This window comes from Nerophis lumbriciformis, linkage group LG18 (assembly GCF_033978685.3).
Source record: "Nerophis lumbriciformis linkage group LG18, RoL_Nlum_v2.1, whole genome shotgun sequence".
Classification (NCBI taxonomy): Eukaryota; Metazoa; Chordata; class Actinopteri; order Syngnathiformes; family Syngnathidae; genus Nerophis; species Nerophis lumbriciformis.
In genome coordinates, this window is record NC_084565.2 from 37,281,761 (window position 1) to 37,306,500 (window position 24,740).

General features: G+C 40.8%; 1 protein-coding gene across 4 annotated transcripts in view; it reads left to right on the forward strand.

Moving 5' to 3' along the window:
• Positions 1–24,740, forward strand: part of LOC133617908 (importin-13) — a 138,129-nt gene that overhangs the window by 101,658 nt on the left and 11,731 nt on the right. For all 4 annotated transcript variants that reach the window (XM_061978287.2, XM_061978286.2, XM_061978285.2 and 1 more), the window contains exons 10-18: positions 814–961; positions 1,051–1,232; positions 1,332–1,358; positions 4,303–4,437; positions 9,412–9,564; positions 10,673–10,753; positions 10,859–10,996; positions 12,788–12,884; positions 17,669–17,721. In XM_061978287.2, the coding sequence (XP_061834271.1) occupies positions 814–961; positions 1,051–1,232; positions 1,332–1,358; positions 4,303–4,437; positions 9,412–9,564; positions 10,673–10,753; positions 10,859–10,996; positions 12,788–12,884; positions 17,669–17,721 (1,014 nt within the window). The remainder of the gene's footprint in view (positions 1–813; positions 962–1,050; positions 1,233–1,331; positions 1,359–4,302; positions 4,438–9,411; positions 9,565–10,672; positions 10,754–10,858; positions 10,997–12,787; positions 12,885–17,668; positions 17,722–24,740) is intronic.

The following is a 24,740-nucleotide window of genomic DNA, read 5'->3' on the forward strand; positions in this document are numbered from 1 at the left end:
GGACTTATAACAATGTAACAAGGTTTTCCAAAATAAATCAACTCAAGTTATGGAAAAAAATGCCAACATGGCACTGCCATATAGTATATTATGGAAGTCACAAAGTGCATTATTTTTTTTTTCATGCCTCAAAACAGCAGCTTGGAATTTGGGACATGCTCTCCCTGAGAGAGCATGAGGAGGTTGAGGTGGGCGGGGTTGGGGCAGGGGGCGGTGTTGAGGTGGGGGGGTAGATGGTAGCAGGGGGTGTATATTGTAGCGTCCCGGAAGAGTTAGTGCTGCAAGGGGTTCTGGGTATTTGTTCTGTTGTGTTTATGTTGTGTTACGGTGCGGATGTTCTCCCGAAATGTGTTTTGTCATTCTTGTTTGGTGTGGGTTCACAGTGTGGCGCATATTTGTAACAGTGTTAAAGTTGTTTATACGGCCTCCCTCAGTGTGACCTGTATGGCTGTTGACCAAGTATAAAGGCATTCACTTGTGTGTGTGAAAAGCCATAGATATTATGTGATTGGGCCGGCATGCAAAGGCAGTGCCTTTAAGGTTTATTGGCGCTCTGTACTTCTCCCTACGTCCGTGTACACAGCGGCGTTTTAAAAAGTCATAAATTTTACTTTTTGAAACTGATGCCGATAATTTTGAAACCGATACCGATAATTTCCGATATTTAATTTTAAAGCATTTATCGGCTAATAATATCAGCAGTCCGAAATTATCGGACATCTCTACATATTACTGTTAAAACAATATTTTTGAGGCATTGTGGCTGTTAAAAGTACATTAAATGTTAAATCCTCCTGTTCTTTGTTCCTCCAGCACACGGAAGCGTTGCTGTATGGCTTCCAGTCCATAGCCGAGACGATAGACGTCAACTACTCTGACGTTATTCCGGGCCTCATAGGTATCATCCCCAGAATCAGCATCAACAACGTTCAGCTGGCGGACACCGTGATGTTCACTATAGGTGAGACAGTGTGCAAGCAAGTGTATTGTTTTCCAGTCGTAGTACAAAACAGTCCCTCAGTCATCACTGCCAATCCTCCCACCCACCAGGTGCTCTGGCTGAGTGGTTGGCGGACCACCCGGTGATGCTCAGCAGTGTTCTGCCCCTCGTGCTGCAAGCTCTCGGCAACCCGGACCTTTCTATTTCCTCCGTTTCGACGCTGAAGAAGATCTGCAGGGAATGCAAATGTGACCTGCCACCTTACGCAACCAACATAGTCGCCGTGTCTCAGGTAGACCTGCTGACAACAAGCACAACTTGGCAAAGGTTCTCTGTGCTTTCTGGTCAAAACTTTTCATTAATATTATTATATTTATTTTTTTCCCCCCAGGAGGTTCTTATAAAGCAGATTCACAAGGTTAGTTTGTCTTCACTTGTTTGTAATGTTCTGTGCAAAAGTGATTATACAACATAGCATAGTTCATCCTTACTATAATATATATCACATATTATAATGTATTATTGTCTTTCCTCATTGGTGTAAGTCAAGCTATGCTCAGGATGTTTGTTGTTGCTGTGATGTTCAATCATTCAATATTCTTCTTTATTTTTTGTGTATAGAATATTCCCTGAACACAGTCTGTAAACAAAACCCACCTCATTTATAAACTATTTGCCCTGTTGAACATAGTAAGAAATATGAATATTCTTTTCCAGGGTCAAACCGCTGCCATTGTAAAACATTTAACAGTTTTGAACATTCCCATCAGTTTTACAAGTGTAAAAATAATCGTAAGCATTGTTAATATGAAAAAAAAACCACAATCTCATGACAAAGGCTATTTACATAGCAGATGTAGCTCACACGTTTGTTCTTTTTTGACATTACCCTTGCAAGTGTAGGGAGAAATTAACCACTGTGATATTCTTATTTTTTTGAAGTAACAATTACCGTATTTTCCGCACTATTAGCCGCACCTAAAAACCACAAATTTTCTCAAAAGCTGACAGTGTGGCTTATAACCCGGTGCGCTTTATATATGGATTAATATTAAGATTCATTTTCATAAAGTTTAGGTCTCGCAACTACGGTAAACAGCCGCCATCTTTTTTCCCCGTAGAAGAGGAAGCGCTTCTTCTTCTACGGTAAGCAACCGCCAAGGTAAGCACCCGCCCCCATAGAAGAGGAAGCGCTTCTTCTTCTACTGTAAGCAACCACCCTCCCCCATAGAAGAAGAAGCGCGCGGATATTACGTTTCATTTCATTTGTGTGTTTACATCTGTAAAGACCACAAAATGGCTCCTATTAAGAGACACACGTACAACGCAGAATTCAAACTCAAGGCAATAAGTCACGCAGTAGAACACGGAAATAGAGCAGCAAGGTAGAGGAAGCAACAAGATGACCTGCGCCACTAAGACAGGGAGACAGCGCCGGACGACATACGCCAACATCTTCCAGTGGATTGTAAATGCCTGGGCGGATATATCGGTCTCAACTGTGGTCCGAGCTTTCCGGAAGGCAGGATTCATGGAACTGCTGGAAAAACAACAGCAACATTGACTCTAATGACTTCGACGAGACGGAGCCGGCCATTTTGGATGCCGTATTCGCCCAACTTTTTAATTCAGACACTGAAGAAGAATTTGAGGGATTTATGGATGAGGAATAATTTCAGAAAGTGAGCTTTAAATGTTTATTTTGTGTGTTGTGTGACATTAACGTTCGAGCAACGTTGAGTTATTGATGTTGCTATTGCTCTGCAGTAATTTGAGTGTTACTATTTTTGTGATTGCACATTTGCACATTACATTTTGGGGGTGAACAGAGTTGTTAGAACGCTGGTTTGTAATATATTATTAAAGTTTGACTGACCTATCTGACTGTTTTTTTGACATTCCCTTTAGCGCAGCGTAGGCGCGGCTTATAAACCGGGGCGGCTTATAGGTGAACAAAGTTTTGAAATATGCCATTCATTGAAGGTGCGGCTAATAACCCGGGGCGGCTTATAGTGCGGAAAATACGGTATACAGCTATAGGGAGTAAACACATACATATAATAAGAAGACATGTACATGCAATGCAACAAAAAACTAAATTGTTCTTCTGATTTTTATTTTTATTTTTCCTCCTTTTTCTTCTTTTGTTTGTCCTATTGTTCTTCTTCCTGTTCTTCTTTTCGTGGTTTTTATCTTCCTCTTCCTTTCATGTTCTTCTTTTGCTTCCTCTTGTTATTGGTCTTCTTGTTCTTCTCATTGTTCTTCTTCTTTTGCTTCTTGTTCTTATTTTGCTGATGCTTCTTTTTCCTCTTGTTCTTCCTGTTCTTCTTCTTCCTGTTTTTCTTTTTCCTTCCTGCTGTTCTTTTTCTACTTCTTGCTGTTCGTCTTTCTGTGTTTCATTTTCTTGGGCTTTTTTTTTCCCGTCTTCTTCTTTTTGGTCTTTTTGTTTTTCTCCTTGTTGATGTTGTTCTTCTTCTCTTGCTTCCTTTTATTGTACATGTTCTTCTCTTGGTTCTCTTTTTGCTTATTCTTCTTTTTCTTTTGTTCTTGTTTTTTGTTCTTCTTCTTGGTTTTCTTACTTTCCTTCTTTTAGTTTTTGTTCCCTTCTTTTGCTTCTTTTTCTTCTTTTGCTTTTTTTTTCAGTCTTATTGTTATTTTGCTTCTTTGATTGATTGATTGATTGATTGATTGAATTATTTATTTCAAACCTGCACAGTACAACAACACACTTTTTTTTTTTTAAACATTTTGGCAGGGGCATTTATGCAAGGCTTGAAAAGGGGTTGGATGAAGCAGATGCTTATAATATTCCAACCCCTCTCACTCATTCCACATTTAACATAAACAATATAATACAAGAACAATACTATACGAACAAAAACAAGAAAAGCTCCTGTACACTAACAATACAATAATACCACTGTTACTATGAGACAAGACAAGACGAGACAAAACACACACACACACACACACACACACACACACACACACACACACACACACACACACACACACATACACACACAGGCCCAAACACTCTCTAACCATACACCTCTCTCCCATCGCTCTGTGCTGAGGGCATCACTCTCTTCTTTTTCTTGTCATCGTTCTTCATGTATTGTCCTTGTTTTTCTTATTGTGCTTCTTGTTGTTCTTCTTCTCATGTCTGTTTTTTGGGGGGGAAATGTTGCAAAAATGCCCCTAAAAACACATTTATTGGTCAATGCTTTCTGAACTGGTGTCCTGCTCATGGATTCTGATTGTGTACTATTAAAAAGTGGGTGTGGCATTGTCCATATATGGCAGCATCAGGATGTTTTTATCACTATACGTGTACATAAATCTTCTGTCTCCCGCGACAGACGAGTCAGTGCATGTGGCTGATGCAGGCGCTGGGCTTCCTGCTCTCGGCGCTGCCCGTGGAGGACATCCTTCGAAACCTTCACTCTCTCATCACCCCTTACATCCAGCAACTGGAGAAATTAGCGGAGGAGACGGTGCGTGTAGCGACACACAAACACATGCACACATTAACACCCGAGCATGAACAGTTGCCCCCGTGTCTGCGTGGCGTCCCTGCAGTGGAGCATTGTCTTTGTGTGCTTTTGACCCTGTGCTATAGGCTAGTGGCTCAAAAGGACACACAGAGCATGGAGTTTGATATATTGTCTGACACAGCCTATATTTGCGGACCTGAGTGGCAAAATGTCTCTTCATTATGGGTCCTGTTTCTGTTCCCAGCCTACACACACACACTACTTCATCCATCCAATTCCTTGCAGCCTCCCTCATTGTTTTCTCGTCTTGCATTTGCTTTATCAGCATCACATCAGACGAGCCAGTCCGATCAGATGCCTGTAGATAGCTGCACAAATAGCGGCTCCTAGTGGCTCTTAACCTCGTGGTCACGTTGCAGTTAACAAACAGGCCAGGCGCAGATAAATGATTGGAGTCTGGTGGGGATTGTGAAGCGGGGGTTTGGCCGTTGAAGCTTGTGGAGCGTTGCGCGTCATATTCCAGTCTTCTTGTCACCATGGAAACAGTGTGGAACCCTAATTACCTGAATGGGGCGTGGCAACATGCATGTCAATAAGGGAGAAAAGGCTGCAAACCAGTGATCCAACTATTGATAATAGTAATAGGAGCTTTAAGTTATATATTGTCCTTGTTGTTGTTAAAAAGCTTCATGCTCGTGAGTACATATTGTAGATTTATAATATTCCCACCTTAAATGTTGCTATGTTGTGAGGTATATTTGATAGATTCATAAAAGTAAAGCCAGGGTTGATGTGAAAGTATTCAAATTAGCAGGTATTCCATCATAAGCCTATCTACAGTTGCGATCAAAAGTTTACATACACTTGTAAAGATCATAATTTCATGGCTGTCTTGAGTTTCCAATCATTTCTACAACTCTTATTTTTTTGTGATAGAGTGATTGGAGCACATACTTGTTGGTCACAAAAAACTATTCATGAAGTTTGCTTCTTTTATGAATTTATTATGGGTCTACTGAAAATGTGAGCAAATGCGCTGGGTCAAAAGTATACATACAGCAATGTTAATATTTGCTTACATGTCCCTTGGCAAGTTTCACTGCACAAAGGCGCGTTTGGTAGCCATCCACAAGCTTCTGGCAAGCTACTGCTTGAATTTTTGATCACTCCTCTTGAAAAAAATTGGTGCCGTTCAGCTAAATTTGTTGGTTTTCTGACATGGACTTATTTCTTCAGCATTGTCCACCTGTTTAAATCAGGACTTTGGGAAGGCCATTCTAAAACCTTCATTCTAGCCTGATTTAGCCATTCCTTTACCACTTTTGACGTGTGTTTGGGGTCATTGTCCTGTTGGAACACCCAACTGCCCCCAAGATCCAACCTCCGGGCTGATGATTTTAAGGTTGTCCTGGAAAATTTGGAGGTAATCTTCCTTTTTCATTGTCCCATTTAAAGCACCTGTTCCATTGGCAGCAAAACGGGCCCAGAGTATATTACTACCACCACCATGCTTGACGGTAGGAATGGTGTTACTGGGATTAAAGGCCTCACCTTTTTTCCTCCAAACATATTGCTGGGTATTGTGGCCAAACAGCTCCATTTTTGTTTCATCTGACCACAGAACTTTCCTCCAGAAGGTCTTATCTTTGTCCATGTGATGTCCGATAAAACAACAATTGAGCTGTTTGGAAACTCAAGACAGCCATAACATTATCTTCTTTACAAGTGTATGTAAACTTTTGATCGCGACTGTAAAACCATAAGGGTTTATGCAATTTCTTCCAGCATGTGTGCTCATTTACTCAACCGCACCCAAACGACGACCTTATATTTGTACTGTCATACATATTTGTTTCAAATAAATAATAATCCTAAACTTAAACTGTACAAATGATCATATTTTATGTATTGTAATGAAAAGAATGACTAATCATTTATTCATTTATGTTGCGAAAGAGTTGATCAGTGTTGCTTTCTCACCTATCTTTATAATTCTTTTGCCTTCAAATCTTTTGCGGCTTTTGTCCCAGAATGCTCTAATTCTCCACTGTAAACATCAGCTTTACAGATGCCATGTCTAACTTGACTATGGCCCCCACTTTGTGACAACCCTTGATAATTAAAAGGAAGTGCCTATTAGAGGTGGAGTGTTGAATTATTCCAATGTGCAGCCTCCTGTAATAGGAGTTGCCTGGATTTCCTACTAAAAATTGACAAACATTCAAACCAGAAAATGTCGTACACAGGAAACAAATTGATGTATTAAAATGTGTGCAGAATCAATCCAAGCACATTTCTGTTTTACATTGCAATCAATGTGGAATTAACCGCAGATGTATGTGTGGCTGGGCACGCCCCTTTATAATAAATTCACAAATCATTTTGAAATTACCCATTTGCCTGACATCTGCACACTCTGCCCAATCAGAATTCAGTCGGAGTCAGTAGGAGGTGCTTCTTTTTCGTGTTTCCAGCCAACGAAAGAGAATTGAGATTTCGAGACCAGCACACAGGCTGAAATAAAAAAATAAATGGTCGGACATCATGAAGACGGTGTAGTAAAAAAAGTGGATGTTTATGGCCAAACCAGGCGAGGGGACCGAAGATAAAGTAGTGCTGCACCCAGTTAGGTAGTTGCTGCAATGATACGTAAAACCTTAGAAAAGGTGGGTGACTCTGATTACCCACAAGATAAATATAATTTGTTTAATTTACAACAAAATGTGTCCCTACAGGAGCCTGCCCACAGACAGATTAGTTTCATGTGAAAATTAGGTAATATTTAGTTTGCCAGCATATCAAAAAAGAGACAAGGGATTTTACTCTTGTTTGATTACTCAATTTATTATTATAACAAAGGAGAACTTCTTGCGGTAGCAGCCGTTCGTGACCATTCCACCACCGTCTCCGGTGCCATTTGTGCCTTGACCCCCAGAGGCTGCTGTCCGCCCGACTGGCCATGAAGCTGTGCTGGAGTCACAGGAACACATTGTGACAGCAATAGGTGGCAAAATGATCTCCTAGATAAATTAATAGACGTTGTCACAAATATTGTGCCCCCCTTTCCTTCGTGGAGAGGTGGGGCACAGATTCGGTGACCACAGATGAGGAGCTAGCTGTCCAAAGTCGGGACCCAGGGTGGATCACTCATCTGTGCATCAGTTGGGGACGTCTCTGCGCTGCTGACCTGTCTCCACTCAAGATTATCTCCTGCTGGCCCCACTATGGACTGGACTCTCACACTATTAACTAGATCCACTATGGACTGGACTCCCACTATTATGTTAGATCCACTATGGACTGGACTCCCACTATTATGTTAGATCCACTATGGACTGGACTCCCACTATTATGTTAGATCCACTATGGACTGGACTCCCACTATTATGTTAGATCCACTATGGACTGGACTCCCACTATTATGTTAGATCCACTATGGACTGGACTCTCACAATATTATGCTAGATCCACTATGGACTGGACTCTCACACTATTATGTTAGATCCACTATGGACTGGACTCCCACTATTATGTTAGATCCACTATGGACTGGACTCCCACTATTATGTTAGATCCACTATGGACTGGACTCTCACACTATTATGTTAGATCCACTATGGACTGGACTCCCACTATTATGTTGGATCCACTATGGACTGGACTCCCACTATTATGTTAGATCCACTATGGACTGGACTCCCACTATTATGTTAGATCCACTATGGACTGGACTCCCACTATTATGCTAGATCCACTATGGACTGGACTCCCACTATTATGTTGGATCCACTATGGACTGGACTCTCACACTATTAACTAGATCCACTATGGACTGGACTCTCACACTATTAACTACCGGTAGAGCCACTATGGACTGGACTCTCACAATATTATGCTAGATTTACTATGGACTGGACTCTCACAAGATTATGCTAGATCCACTATTAACTGGACTTTCACAATATTATGCTAGACCCACTCCACGTCCAATGCACCGGTCGCTGGCGGGCGGGGGTCCCCACATCTGCGGTCCCCTCCAAGATTTCTCATTGTCATTCCATTGGGTTGAGTTTTTTCTTGCCCTGATGTGGGATCTGAGCCGAGGATGTCGTTGTGGCTTGTTCAGCCCTTTGAGACACTCGTGATTTAGGGCTATAAAAGTAAACATTGATTGATTGATTGATTGATATTGATATTACAAAGCGTTAAATGCATTGGCCAAAAAGTGAATTTTGTCTCCTTACTTCGATCTTTTTACATTGTTGAAATCAAATCTAGCCAAAGTATCCACAGCCTGTAGAAATGTGACATTTCCACGTTCAGTTCACTCTTGATACTTCTCGACTTTGCAGTGGAAAAAGGTTTTTGTGTGCATGTCTAACACATAAAGCCCTTGACAACTCATTTGGGACTACAGTTGTCGGAGGCAGATATTTACATATATCCGAATTTAAGTGTTACTCTTTTATTTCATAATCATATTACAAAACAGCCAGTGTTTTTCTTCCAATTGTGGTCTTTTGGTTGTCTGCAAAAACTGTGTGCTTAATCTTGAATCTTCTGATGTAAGAAAGAGAGATACTCCTTTCTCTTATCTTTTCTTATTCCCAGGTGCGGAGGACAATGGGCATGTGTTTTGGCTGGAGGGACATGTCTGCGAGGGGGGGAGAGAGAGAGACTTAAGAGGGGAGAGGGTTTTTCGGGGGGGGCAGACCATCTTGGCGGCGCGATTGAATGTTCTATGCTGGATTGGTCTCAATGTATATGCAAAGCTTTGCAAATATATTACAAAATACCTATTCTGTCTCTGGTGGTTTTTCTACTCAGCTTTAAGTGTCGTAAAGAGCTTGGGAGCGACTTGTGACTTGAATTCCCTGGGAGGAACAACTGGTCCAAACGCAACACAGTCTATTGGAGTGAAGACCACAGTCTATATTGAATCAATTCTAACATGCTTTTCTTTTGTCATTTCAGCCTAATCCGTCCAATAAATTAGCTATCATCCACATCTTGGGGCTCCTTTCCAACTTGTTCACTACGCTGGACATCAGCAAGCAGGATGACCAATCAGCAGATGGCTCCGCCGTTCCTGTGAAAACAGCACCTCCTCCACCTGGACCCAACCCAGTCAGTGGCCACAATCATTATGATTACGAATGATATTAGTGAGCATCTCTGCTTATAGCCTATGTGTCAAAGTCAAGGCCCGTGGGCCAGATCCAGCCCGCGAATGAATGATCTATCGAACCCGGGAAGATATTTGATTAGTATTAGAACCGGCCCGCAGGCCACAGCCGCATGCTGCTGTTTTGCATGCACCAATACTCCATCAGTGTTGGCGCTAAGAATTTTCAAAATGGGGTCCCAGGGACCCCATCAAGTCATAAAAAATTAGGTCCCACAGTAAATTTTTGGGGTCCCACTTTTTTGTAACCATTTTGAAAAGAAATGATAAATGTATGCATTATGGGGCGGCATGGCGTAGTGGGTAGAGCAACCGTGCCAAAAACCTGAGGGTTGCAGGTTCGCTCCCCGCCTCTTACCATCCAAAAATCGCTGCCGTTGTGTCCGTGGGCGGGACACTTCACCCTTTGCCCCCGGTGCCACTCACACCGGTGAATTGAATGATGAATGATAGGTGGTGGTCGGAGGGGCTGTTGGCGCAAATTGCAGCCACGCTTCCGTCAGTCTACCCCAGGGCAGCTGTGGCTATGAAAGTAGCTTACCACCACCAGGTGTGAATGATTGATGGGTTCTACATGTAAAGCGACTTTGGGTACTTAGAAAAGCGCTATATAAATCCCAGGTATTATTATTATTATTATTATTATTATCCTGTTATATCTCACCTATAGTGTTTTGACTTAATTCATAAAAAAGAAATACAAACGAAAACAATTTATATGCATGTGTAAATGTATTCAGTTATAAATATTCATTCACTTTCTTCTTTCCTTCATGGATCTAAACTTTACCGCTGCCGGTATTTTTTAAAATATTTTTATTGTAATTTCTCAGAATGTGTTTGTTCTATTTTTGGCCAAAGTAAGATAAAGAAAACAATCTGAAGTTGTCTTTATTTTTTAGTTTTAATGCCATTATTTTAATAGCCCGGCCCGCGTGTGCACACATTTTCCTCCATGCGGCCCCTGACTTAACATGAGTTTGACTCCCCTGGCTTATAGTGTGTATGCCTAATGCTGCTTCCTGTTGATGCGTCTACCTTCCCCCGCAGGTTGTGGTGGTTTTGCAGCAAGTGTTTGCCCTCATACAGAAGGTCCTCAGCAAGTGGTTGAATGACTCGCAGGTCGTCGAGGTGCGTCGTTACAGGCCGCCGCTTTGTCTCCTCGCTCAGACGTTCCTTTCGCTAAATAGGAAGAGATGCCGTCTGTTAAACTGCTTTTACGTTGCCCCACCTCAGGCGGTGTGCGCCATCTTCGAGAAGTCAGTGAAGACGCTGCTGCACGATTTCGCCCCCATGGTGTCTCAACTCAGTGAGATGCTCGGACAGATGTACAGTACGATTCCTCAAGCTTCTGCCCTCGACCTCACGCGACAGGTACACAAACACACACAAATTTAGGATTACGGGGACAGCGTGGCGCAGTTGGGAGAGTGGCCGTGCCAGCAACCTGAGTGTTCCTGGTTCGATCCCCATCTTATACCAACCTCGTCACGTCCGTTGTGTCCTTGAGCAAGACACTTCACCCTTGCTCCTGATGGGTGGTGGTTAGGGCCTTGCATGGCAGCTCCCGCCATCAATGTGTGAATGTGTGTGTGAATGGGTGAATGTGGAAATAGTGTCAAAGTGCTTTGAGTACCTTGAAGTTAGAAAAGTGCTATACAAGTATAACCCATTTATTATTTTTGGCAAACCATATTTATCATAGACTACCGTATTTTCCAGACCGTAGGGCGCAGCGGATTATAAGGCATACTGCCGATGAGCTTGGTCTAGTCAGGTCTATTTTCATACAAAAGGCGCATTAAAGGTATCTTTTTTTCTTTTCTTTTTTTCTTAATGTAAAAGACTTCCTTGTGGTCTACATAACAAGTGATGGTGGTTCTTTGCTCAAAATGTTGCATGGATGATGTTTTACAGATCATCTTCAAGCTACTTTCTGACAGTCGCTTCAGGATGCGCCGTTTTGTGGGCTGTCTTATTTACGTGGCTCACCTTCGACAGCGTCTTCTCCCCGTCATCTTTGTTGTAGCGGTGTAGCGTGCAAGGACGGGAGTGGAAGAAGTGTCAAAAGATGGAGCTAACTGTTTTAATGACATTCAGACTTTACTTCAATCAATAACGAAGCAGCATCTCCTCATCCGTGGCTCACTAGTGCAACAACAACGTCGGAAATGTGTCCCGTGAAAAACCGTCCGACCGTAACTCTCTAATAACTAAAGTTCCTTGGGTGAATAATGTGAACTCACTACACCGGTATGTTTTAGCGCTTTCATGGCGACTTTACTGACATATATAAGTAAGAACTTTACACTACTTTATATTAGAAATGGCAACAGCGGAGGAGGAATGTTCCATAACAAGAAGATAGAGAAAAAGAAGAAGCTTATCGACTATGGTGGACTACAAATGTTCAGAACTTATGCAGATCCCAAAATACAGATCAGCAGGTACCAGAAGGTAAGAAAAGTTGCTTTTGCATAATATTGCGAAACAAAACGCCAGATAATGTCTTACCTTATATACACACCATAATAATACTCCTATGTTGAAGCACAGTACAATCCATCAAGCGGTGCAGCTTCATAGCTGACCAAAGTCGTACTAAAACATTTTGATAGATTTTTGAGCGCCGGGTGTAATGTTCCATATTTTTAATGGAACATATAACATTTCGGTATTGTTTACTTGAGTCATATTGCAGTCTACTATATCTTATGTGTGACTGCCATCTACTGGTCACACTTATCATTTCACCGTGTATCAAATAAAATAGTTTCGAGGTCGGTATGCACTACCCAAATAATTCCGTACATTAGGCGCACCGGGTTATAAGGCGCACGCTCGAGTTTTGAGAAAATTAAAGGATTTTAAATGCGCCTTATAGTCTGAAAATACGGTAAATATTTGGTGAGAAATGCCAATACAGCACTTTGAAGTGGGTACACTGGGGCTATTTTTATTAATCACATGTTTTCTGATGTAATTCTTTGTTGTGAAAAGAAGTAAAGATATTGGGACTTGAGGCCAAAAATGGGTTGCCACGGCAACTGCTTATCACGTGTAAGGGAGCGAATTCAAGTAAAGGAATCCGAAGTTGAAAGTCAGATATTTATAGTGTCTTACAGTGCTCCTGCAGGTCTGACGTGCTGTCGCTGTGCGTTTCAGATGGTACATATCTTTGCCAGCCAGACGGACCACTTCCCACCCATCAAGTCTCTGTTTGAGCTTGTTACCTCGGTAACGTTGTCCATCTTCCAGCAAGGTAGGGAGGGCCGGGGTAATATGTAGTGGGACTGTAATACTGTGAAAAGCACCTCACGTCTGTGAATGTGTTGCATTTCATCTCACATGGTCCAATAATAGCACATTTGCCTAAAGTGAGACATGATTTCTTACTGTGACTGCACAGTGGGACTAATATGCTTCTATATTTGTTTGCTAGGAAAGTGCAAATGTAGCACTCTGCCCTTATAGTTGACCGTCAAATGTCCGTAGCCATTTGAGGTGGTCTTAATTGACTGGTCTATATAGTTTTATGTAAGAGATGCAACTATTATATTTTGTTGTCTTTGCTTGTTTTGTGTCAAGTGAATGAAATATACATTCAACCTGACACTGCACTGGCTACATTTGCACAATATAAGTAGCGGTTATACAGATTCCTCCTCCGCAAAGATGATAATGCTCGGTTTGGGAATTTAGTTCATTTGTTCCAGGGTCAAACTCTTACCAACATAAATCTAATTTGCATAAGAGATCAAGCCAATTCAGTCCTTAATTGCTAAGAGATGCATTGGCGGGGAATGTTATACATTATTACTGACTTTGCTGTATTCAACTGAGAAGCCAGGACACATGTTCGTTTGTCGCGTTGCTAGCGCTGTATCAGATTAATAAGTTTGTAGGTTGCGATACAGTCAGCAATCAGGTCAATGTATAAACCAGTGCAAAAATGAGTGAGGAGATGCCGACTGATGTGTTCGCTGGCAAATGTCACTCCGTAATAAATCCTGACTAAAACTATTACCAATATATATATATATAAACGTTTCTTTCTTGGACATTATTTCACAGGTCATGGCATAACGGTCTGATATGACATTACAGTACTTTCACTAGCATTTTTAAAAACGCTACTATTCTCTGTTTGAAAAGTACAGGTTCGCCATATTTATTTTTTTACAGGCATGACGGTGCGTCTGTCACGTCATGAGGAGCATGTTCGGCAGCGCACACTCACAGAGTACCGGTACTTACAAGCAGACACAGTGTGTAGACACAAAAGGGAGAATGGACGCATTTTGGCTTCAAAACTAACGATAAAGGTGAAGTTATAACATTGAAACGCCCTCAGGAAGAGGTGCTTTAAAACATGGCTAGCTAGTTAGCGGCTAAAAGTGTTTTAGCTACTTCTAAATCACTAATCCTTGCCTCCGTGGCGACAAATAAAGTAAGTTTCTTACAAGTATCATCCCTGCAGGACAAGGAATAGCTAAACATGCTTCACTACACACTAGCTCACCGCTGTTACAATGTAAACAAACGCCATGGGGGGATCTACACCTAACATCCACTGTAATGATACCAAGTACATAAGCGTATCTAGTCGATACTACTATGATTACATCTATATTTTTTATCGCCTCAAAATCTTTTTTCTTTTCTTTTTTAATTCATAAACTCAGGAGATGCGTCCCTATACACATGAGAACTTAAATTATGACCAATGTATGATCCTGTAACTACTTGGTATCGGATCGATACCCAAATTTGTGGTATCATCCAAAACTAATGTAAAGTATCAAATAACAGAAGAATAAGTGATTATTACATTTTAACAGAAGTGTAGATAGAACATATTGAAGCAGATATTAACAGTAAATGAACAAGTGGATTAATAATGAATTTTTACAGCTTGTCCTTTATAATGTTGACAAAATAATAGAATGATAAATGACACAATGTTACTGCATATGTCAGCAGACTAATTAGGAGTCTTTGTTAGCTTACTTACTACTAAAGACAAGTTGTCTAGTATGTTCACTATTTTATTTAAGGACTAAATTGTTGTTTGATTGCATTATGAAACATATGTTTAATGTACCCTAAGATTTTTTGTTAAAATAAAGCCAATAATGCCATTTTTTGTGGTCCCCTTTATATAAAAAAGTATATATATATATAGTTATATATTGTAGCCCGGAAGAGTTAGAACTGCAAGGGATTCTGGGTATTTGTTCTGTTGTGTTTATGTTGTGTTACGGTGCGGATGTTATCCCGAAATGTGTTTGTCATTCTTGTTTGGTGTGGGTTCACAGTGTGGCGCATATTTGTAACAGTGTTAAAGTTGTTTATACGGCCACTCTCAGTGTGACCTGTATGGCCGTTGATCAAGTATGTCTTGCAGTCACTTACGTGTGTCTGCAAAAGCCGCATACAACATGTGACTGGGCCGGCACGCTGTTTGTATGGTGAAAAAGCGGACACTAAAGGCAGTGCCATCACGGCACGCCCTTAATAATGTTGTTCTGGTGAAAATCGGGAGAAGTTTGGGAGAATGGTTGCCCCGGGAGATTTTCGGGAGGGGCACTGAAATTCGGAAGTCTCCCTGAAAAATCGTAAGGGTTGTCAAGTATGGGAAGGCGCTATATAAAATCCAAAGCATAGTTTGCATACACAGTGTTTCCCAGAGAACCTTTCTTCTGGGCAGACGTCTTGTGAAGCGTGCAAGGAAGGGAGTGCAAGAAGTGTCAAAAGATGGAGCTAACTGTTTTAATGACATTCACACTTTACTTCAATCAATAACGGAGCAGCATCTTCTCATTCGTGGCTCACTAGTGCAACAGCAACCCCGGTAATGTGTCCCGTGAAAGAACATCCGACCGGAACTCTCTAATAACTAAAGTTCCTTGGGTGAATAATGTAAACTCACTACACCGGTATGTTTTAGTGCTTTCATGGCGACTTTACTGACAGATATAAGTAAGAACTTTACACTACTTTATATTAGAAATGGCAACAGCGGACGATGAATGTCCCATAACAAAAAGATAGAGAAAAAGAAGAAGCTTATCAACTACGCTGTCGGCACGGACTATAAAGGCGGACTCGCGCAAATTTTCAGGACTTATGCAGATCCCAAATACAGATCAGCAGGTACCAGAAGGTAAAAAAAAGTTGCTTTTGCATAATATTGCAAAACAAAACGCCAGATAATATGTCTTAGCTTATACACACACCATAATAATACTCGTATGTTGAAGCACAGTACAATCCATCAAGCGGTGCAGCTTCATAGCTTACCAAAGTCGTACTAAAACATTTTGATAGATTTTTGAGCGCCGTGTGCAATGTTCTATATTTTCAATGGAACATATACAATTTTGGTGTTGTTTACTTGAGTCATATTGCAGTCTACACGTATCTCTTATGTGTGACTGCCATCTACTGGTCACACTTATCATTTCACCATGTACCAAATAAAATAGCTTCGAGGTCGGTAAGCACAACCAAAATGATTCCGTACATTAGGCGCACCGGGTTATAAGGCGCAATGTCGAGTTTTGAGAAAATGAAAGGATTTTAAGTGCGCCTTATAGTCCGAAAAATACGGTATACTCTTTCGCTGCGCACACACACTCTAACTCGAGCCTGTCTCATACGTTTTTGATTAGTTTATGGGAGTGCGTGTATAGCCACGAAACGTCTTATATCCAAACCACATCATTATCTCGGTAAAAGCCGATCTTGTATTGGATCTCATTGTGCAGGTGTGCCAGTGCTGTGTCCAGTCCCTGTATTATTTCAGTGTGGTCTGCATTTTTGGAAGCTGGGCCCCCCCCACAGGCCCAGAGAAGGACATTAATGAGATGAAGTCGTTCCTGTCCGTCTGTCCCGCTCGCTTCCCTTTCCGTTGCCTTCCCCGCTTTTTTAGTACTGTGGCTGCCTCACCTCCCCCGCCTCTTTGATTGAGTAAACGCTTCCCTTTTTGAGCAGGTGCCCTTCAATAAGACCGCATCGGTCCAGGTGTAGGGTCTACAGCACAGAGTCCAGCTGATTCAGATGGCTGTCACGCAGCGCAGCAGGCTGTGTGAATACGGCTGCAACCCGCCATGTTCAAGGACTACCAGAGCTGGGCGCTTCGTGGCAGCCCTCTGAATAAGCCCTGTATTCTCCCTAGCAGTGTGTGTGTATGTATGTGTGTGTGTGTGTGTGTGTGTGTGTGTGTGTGTGTGTGTGGAGGAAGGGCAAGAAGGTGGGGAATTGGGGTGCAGGAAACTTGTTTGGAGTGTGGGAAAAAGCTAAAGCTGGGCGCTCACTACAGATGTTTGTCCTTCCAACATCACTTCAGTCAATGTCAGGAATGTCCCACTGGATTCTCCAGTTGAATGTCTGTTTAATTGTCCATCTTTTCATTTTTTTTGTAATTGGTCTTATTTGAAAAAAAAGAAAAACAGTCCTGTGGTCTGTGTCCAGCAGCATAAGGGAGGTCGAGATATCTGAACCTTTCCTGACCTTTTGGCTGATTTCACACTGAGGGTTCATCTTTGAAGCAAAGGGGCCCGTCTCTGAATGGACCCTCGACATTTGTGGTGATGTTTTGGGTTATTTTTTGACGGGGGGGGCCGCAGGTAAGCGAGTTCATTCAGGGTCGGCGCCCACTTTCCTCCAAAGCGTAACAGTAACAGAGGTGCCTCCTGGGTTCCCACTCCAAACCCACTTTTCTTTATTAGGTTTCTTCTGTTTCTCTCGTTACTTCTTTCTTTGTTCTCGACAAACAGACCCATGTCTCTGTCTTCTGCCTCTTGTTTTGTGTTTTCTTTTGGTCCCTCCAAGAGTCTGCCAAAGCTTCACACGACCCCCCCACCCCCCAACCGCCTCCCACCACCCCCACTTTGTTCCTTACTCACATGTGAATTATTTTGAAATGAAATATTTTTGAGTTCTCTTTTATTTCCACATGACTGTTGAATCTGTTCCGTTGCTGTTTGTATATTATTCTTATTCTCTTTTGATTTGTTAAGTTTCATCTTTATTATATTTTAGGACCCAGGGATCATCCTGATATTGTTGATTCATTTATGCAACTCCAAGCTCAGGTGTGTTTTTGGTTACTTATTTCACTCACTTTGGGTTTTTCTCTCTTTTTCCTCTTTTCTCTCTCTCCCCTCTCGCTGTCCTCTTTCCTTCTCGTCTTCCTTAACCGACTTTAAAATGTCCCATCGTCATAGGTGAGGCTTTGGAATGACTTGCAATGGGAAACTCGTCGTGAGTCACCTTCACACAAATTGTGCATACTGTGGTCCATCAAACAGTAGATTTTACATGTGTTACATTTATGTACAGAGAACCCAGTGAAACAACGTTACATTCCAAGACCCTTATCAAATTGGAAACAAATTCCAGTACAGTCATCCCCTGTTTACCGCGATCATGTTCGTTCCCAATTTACTGCGATAAAGGAATTTTTGCAAAGTAGGATTCATATTTTTCAATCAATCAATCAATGTTTATTTATATAGCCCTAAATCACAAGTGTCTCAAAGGGCTGCACAAGCCACAACGACATCCTCGGTACAAAGCCCACATAAGGGCAAGGAAAAACTCACCCCAGTGGGACGTCGATGTGAATGACTATGAGAAACCTTGGAGAGGACCGCATATGTGGGTAACCCCCCCCTCTAGGGGAGACCGAATGCAATGGATGTCGAGTGGGTCTGACATAATATTGTGAGATTTTTAAACCAAATATTTTCATAGTTAGCATAAAAAAAGTTGATTCCTTGTAAATAATTTTTTTTGACTATATTAGAGCCCTCTAAACACGAAATTAGGCTCATATAGTCACCTTTACACTTGTTTCTTCCTTACAGGGGAACTGCACTTTTTTGGGAATTTTGCTTATCATTTACAATCCTTATGAGAGACCAGTAAACAAAAGTTTTTTGGTTTTTTTTGCATTCTAATTTGTAAAAATCGGCTCGTTTTAGGTGGCTAATAGTGCAGCTAATGGGAGCAATCTATTCTGCCTCTAAATTGCTTTAAAAATCCGTCCAAAAACCGCCAACAATACTTTTTCTAGTATTGACATGAGCCATAAGCTAGCTGAATCGCTTTTGAGTTTATAATGCACAACACAATGCGATAGAACAGCAGTCTGCACTGACTGAAAAACATGAACAATGAGATTTCAGTAACTGTAAATTATTAGCCCACATTTCATGTTTTGTTTGTACATGTATATGTACTGTAGTTGTAATGATAAGCATGATGTGCTCCATGTATCGTGATCAATAGTATAGTAACTCACTTGATGGACAGTTGTGCGTTTGGTCCAGGTGGCTGGGGACATTTTTGGGGGGTTTAGTTTGTTTAAGCACTCCATTTATGTCTGCATAGCTTTGCTCCAAGTTCCACATTTACAGCGTCAAGTCATGTCAACCTCACTCCCCGGTCTTCCATCTGCTTCAACATCTCACACTCTAGTCCTCTCTTCTAGAAGCAGTAGTTCATCCTCCGTATATTCAGCTTCAAAAAGATATGGTCGGGAATCCTCATTTGTCCAAAAATAATAGTTTTCCTTATCTGTTATAATGTCTCCCATGATTAGAAAACACCCTCAGGTTTGTTTCCGGCAGTAGGAACAAACATTTGTTGCCGGAAGTCGGAAGCGCTTTGCTATGGAAACGGAAATAAATGTGCTGAGTAAATTAAGTTCTAGTAATGCATAAAAGGACCAAAATACGGTAAATGTTGTACATATTACATATTTTTATGACAGTGTCTGTTACTACATTAAATATATATATATATATATTTTTTTTTTTTAATATTTTTTTTTTTTAAGGATTCCAGAGATGGTAAAACAAAACACTTAAAAGATGAGTATATATATATATATATATATATATATATATATATATATATATATATATATATATATATATATATATATATATATTTTATTTTATTATTATTTTTTTTTTTAAGGATTCCTGAGATGGTAAAAAAAACAAGGAAAAAAAAGGAATAAAACACAAATGATATTGTCGTTACTAAAGCGTGAGCAGCTGGGCTGGAGCGAGCGAGAGATAGCTTCTCGCTCCACCTCTGAGCTTTTCCTCCTAGGCACCCGTCTGCTGTCCAGTCACAACCTATAAACAATAATGGAAAAATCATCAGGAAATGAGACACAGGTGAGGGCGTACGGGTGGTGCTCGTAAAAGTTAAAGTTAAAGTACCAATGATTGTCACACACACACTAGGTGTGGCGAAATTATTCTCTGCATTTAACCCATCACCCTTGATCACCCCCTGGGAGGTGAGGGGAGCAGTGGGCAGCAGCGGTGGCCGCGCCCGGGAATCATTTTTTGGTGATTTAACCCCCAATTCCAACCCTTGATGCTGAGTGCCAAGCAGGGAGGTAATGGGTCCCATTTTTATAGTCTTTGGTATGACTCGGCCGGGGTTTGAACCCACAACCTACCGATCTCAGGGCGGACACTCTAACCACTAGGCCACTGAGTAACGTCCATCAAAAAGTAGTTCTGCCAATAGATGGTCAGCTTGAGAGTTTTTGGGAAAGATAGAGTAGCGCCAGGTATAGGGCTTTGTTGTTTACATATTAGAGTCCACCTTTAACCCGGAAACAGAAGTCGTGCTTAAACAACATAATACTGCACTGTAACACATAATACATCAATAAAACTTTATTTGGGTCATTAATTTGTAAAATAGGCTTTAAAAAAAAATCAACGATGTAGTGATGCCGGGACATTCAAAGTGTGACGACTGTAATGGACACACCCATAAAAGTTCCTATTTTTGACATTGATTGAATTGATTGAATTATTTATTTCAATACTCATTCTATACCACAAATGTCAAACTCTCGCAGGTCCGTTTAAAAATCAACTGGCTTGCATGGCAAGCTTCTATAATTAAGGGATCAGTCTGACCTCGGCATGTCTCACATATATCTCATACATCTACACCTTTAGATTGCAATTGCAATGGAGGCCACGCTGGTATTAATAGGACGCATTGCACTAACCATTCTTCCTAAGGGTACCTAATTACTTTTTATCTTTATATTAGCCTGGTCTTTATTGTGTATTCTCATTCTTTTAATGTGTATAATGGATATTTCTTACTGTGCAATCTATGACATTCCCGAAGGGGATCATTTAAGTATCTTATCTACCACCAAAAGTAGCAATACGGTAATTAAACTGTACACAGCTAAAAAAGACCCAGGTTGTAAGAAATACAACATGATAATATGTCCAATAACACAGTCAGAAGTTATAATTGTAACTACAACAAAGCATGCTGGGAAATGTCGTCTCCTCTGACTTGTCTACTGACATCATGAAGGAAGTTCCTGTCAGGTGCGCAGTCTCAAGTGTACCTGGAATATTGGTGCCCTGTGCAATGGAGTTTGAAAAAGAAACAAAAACAGATGGAATCAAAGAGGGCCAACGTGCGTCCATACTGACTTGTTTGCTTCTGTCACTACCGCATCAACTGCATATTTGCGCTAATTAGATTAATAATGATGACTTAATCCACATTAAAGCTTTCATTTCAGCAGTGTTTAGGGTTTCCACTAAACAATAACTTGGAACTGTTCATAACAGGGTTTGAACGTTGCATAAAATTGTACAGTAGCATTGTCGATATTATGCATCGCATTAAAAGCCACTTTTTAAATAGTAAATCGCACAGTAAAATGTTTGATGCTTTAGAGTAGGGGTGTCAAACTCATTGCAGTTATGGCTGCCCTCAGAAGACCGCTTTTAACAGCGAGAAATTGATGAATCTGCCTATGCATTTGAATGTTATATGTTTTTATGTATACCGTGAAAAAACTGTAGATTTTGCAGTAATAAATGTTTTTACTATTACTACAGTAAAATTGTTTTTTACTAAGTGGAAAAACAGTCCCACATCTTTTTTTTTGGGGCGGAGGGCTTAGTCGCCAAACTTTTACTGTAAAATTTATGGTGGTTTTTACAACCCATCCATCCATCCATCTTCTTCCGCTTATCCGAGGTAGGGTCGCGGGGGCAGCAGCCTAAGCAGGGAAGCCTAGACTTCCATTTCCCCAGCCACTTTGTCCAGCTCCTCCCGGGGGATCCCGAGGCGTTCCCAGGCCAGCCGGGAGACATAGTCTTCCCAACGTGTCCTGGGTCTTCCCCGTGGCCTCCTACTGGTCGGACGTGCCCTAAACACCTCCCTAGGGAGGCGCTCGGGTGGCATCCTGACCAGATGTCCGAACCACCTCATCTGGCTCCTCTCGATGTGGAGGCGCAGCGGCTTTACTTTGAGCTCCCCCCGGATGACAGAGCTTCTCACACCATCTCTAAGGGAGAGCCCCGCCACCCGGCGGAGGAAACTCATTTCGGCCGCTTGTACCTGTGATCTTGTCCTTTCGGTCATAACCCAAAGCTCATGACCATAGGTGAGGATGGGAACGTAGATCGACCGGTAAATTGAGAGCTTTGCCTTCCGGCTCAGCTCCTTCTTCACCACAACAGATCGATACAGCGTCCGCATTACTGAAGACGCCGCACCGATCCGCCTGTCGATCTCACGATCCACTCTTCCCTCACTCGTGAACAAGACTCCGAGGTACTTGAACTCCTCCACTTGGGGCAAGATCTCCTCCCCAACCTGGAGATGGCACTCCACCCTTTTCCGGGCGAGAACCATAAACTCGGACTTTACAACCCATTGCTGTAAATGGGAAAAACAGAACCACAGTATTGTTTTAATACTGGCAACAGAGCTGCCAGTTTTTTATAGTAAAAAAAATGTTGTACCATTTTTCCATGTACGGTATAGTAATACACTGTAAAAACAGCAGTCATAGATTTTACAGTAAAAAAAGCAGCTCAGTTGACTGAATTTTATCATTATAAAAAAACAGTGGCAAAAAAAACACAATTAGAGTCATACATGCCTTAAAAAAACACTGAAAAATCTTTACATTTTTACAGTGTACAATTTGATGGATACATTGCTCTGAAATTATAAGTCAAGTAAATATTTCAAGTATTTTTTATTTTAACAAAGACAATGTTTGCAAAGTATGATAATATATAGAGTAATTTATGATTTAAAGAAAAGGGGTGGGATTAAATAAGTGTAAACTTCTTCTCACTCCTTTTCAAATATGTATTAAAAAAAAAGAAAAAGAAAGTCCAATGCTAATTTGTTTTCGTTTTTTATTCTCCATTGTTTTCATTTTGTTATAATGGCTGTTAAGGCTATAGGCAGGGCCGTGCACATGATTATAGAGGGGCAGGGGCTCAAAGTCAGAAAAGGGCAGGACATTTTTTTTTGGTCCTTTACACAATATGGAAATTAATGTAAAATTAAATTTGCTAATAGGAAGCTAACTACTTAGCTGTGTGTCCTTTGTAGGTAAAAGTGATTGCCATTTCTTTTGTGTCAACAAATTATTGTCATAATGAGTTAATTCACATTATCATAGGCTTGGAAGACATGAAAAGCAACAAAACACTGGTTTATTATTAGGCTATTTATTGTTAAAGATAAGCACTTTAATATTGAACATTGAACAGTGCAACATGAACTTTGAAAAAAAATACAAAAATAAATACCCAAATGGAAAAAACTTCAATGTGAAAATCTGTCCTTCTTCCTTTAACTTGATGAAAACACCATCAAGTTGTAACTTATGGTCTTTCTCACTTAATGCTCAGACTAAACAACTGAAACGCAATACAGGGCCAAAAATATGGACCAGGGGCCAGTAGAGGGCTGTAGGATGGAGGCCACCCATACCCAAATATGCTCCTCAATGTAAATTCAGGGCTTCCATGATGCAAGTATTTGGTTTTAGCCATGCATTAAGAGGTCTGCTACCCTTAGCTGCTTCCTGGCGCTCCTTCTCCTTCCTTTTCTGTATCCTTTCTTTTTTTGGCATTGTGCTGCAGGCATAATCAACATGAATCAAGTTTAAATACAGATGGTAATATTCCTAACAGATAACCTACATCTTATATCCCCAGAATGCTGAAATTATTATTATTATTAATAATAATAATAATAATAATTATTATTATTATTATCGTTATCATTATTCTTATTATTATTATTGTTATTATTATCATTATTATTATTATTATTTTGTTAACCCACACAGTAATAGCAAAGTCACAATAAACTTTATATCTAAACCTCTACTGTGAGAGAAATGTGATCCGTCGTAAACACAGTGCATTTTATTTTGAAAATTAACCCGGTGTTTTATTTTGTATTTTGTACACTACTTCCCGTCCCGCACGATCCGCTCTGCTCTGTGCGGAATTGATGTGCCGTGCTCAATTGATGCGCCGTGCTCTGACGTCCGGCAAAAACAGAAGCTGACACATTGAATAATAGAATAATACAGCGTTTTTCTGAAATATTACCCATATTAGATGCTGAATAAGTGGACGGCGACTAGACCATAACTCACAGGTTCAAGTTGCTCCACTGTCACGTCTCCTCAGGGGCGCACTTTATTAATGTTATTTAAAGAAAAGAAAAAAAAAGAAAAGAAAAAACCCACACACACAGGCAGAGGGCACTTTTTAAGACGAGGCAAAAAAGGGCAGGGGCTCAAGCACCCATAGGGCCCTATGTGTGCACGTGCCTGGCTATAGGACTGTATTGGATCAGGCCTGCTCTTGTTTTTAACGCATATTTGAAATAAAAATATATCAATCAATCAATCAATATATATGTTGCAATATTGGGTAATATTAAAGTTTTAAAAATATGCAATTTCATGCAGTACCTTTTTTTTTCATTTACATACATTTAGTAAGAAAAAAATAAGGTACTTTATTGATGCTGATTATTTCCAGCATTGACAGGCCATATGAAATGATGTGAGTTTGACATCAGTGTTTATTATCAGGGTGGTCGTAAGGTGACTGCAAGTCATTCCAGCCCACAGCCAATCAGACAGATCCAGACGAATTAATATTTAACTAATATTAATCTCTTCAGACAAGTTGTCTTGTTTCTATACATTTTTTGTCTTCATATTATGGTTTTCTATCTTGAGATAGATCTGACCGTCATTTCTCTTCCTCTCCTCTCT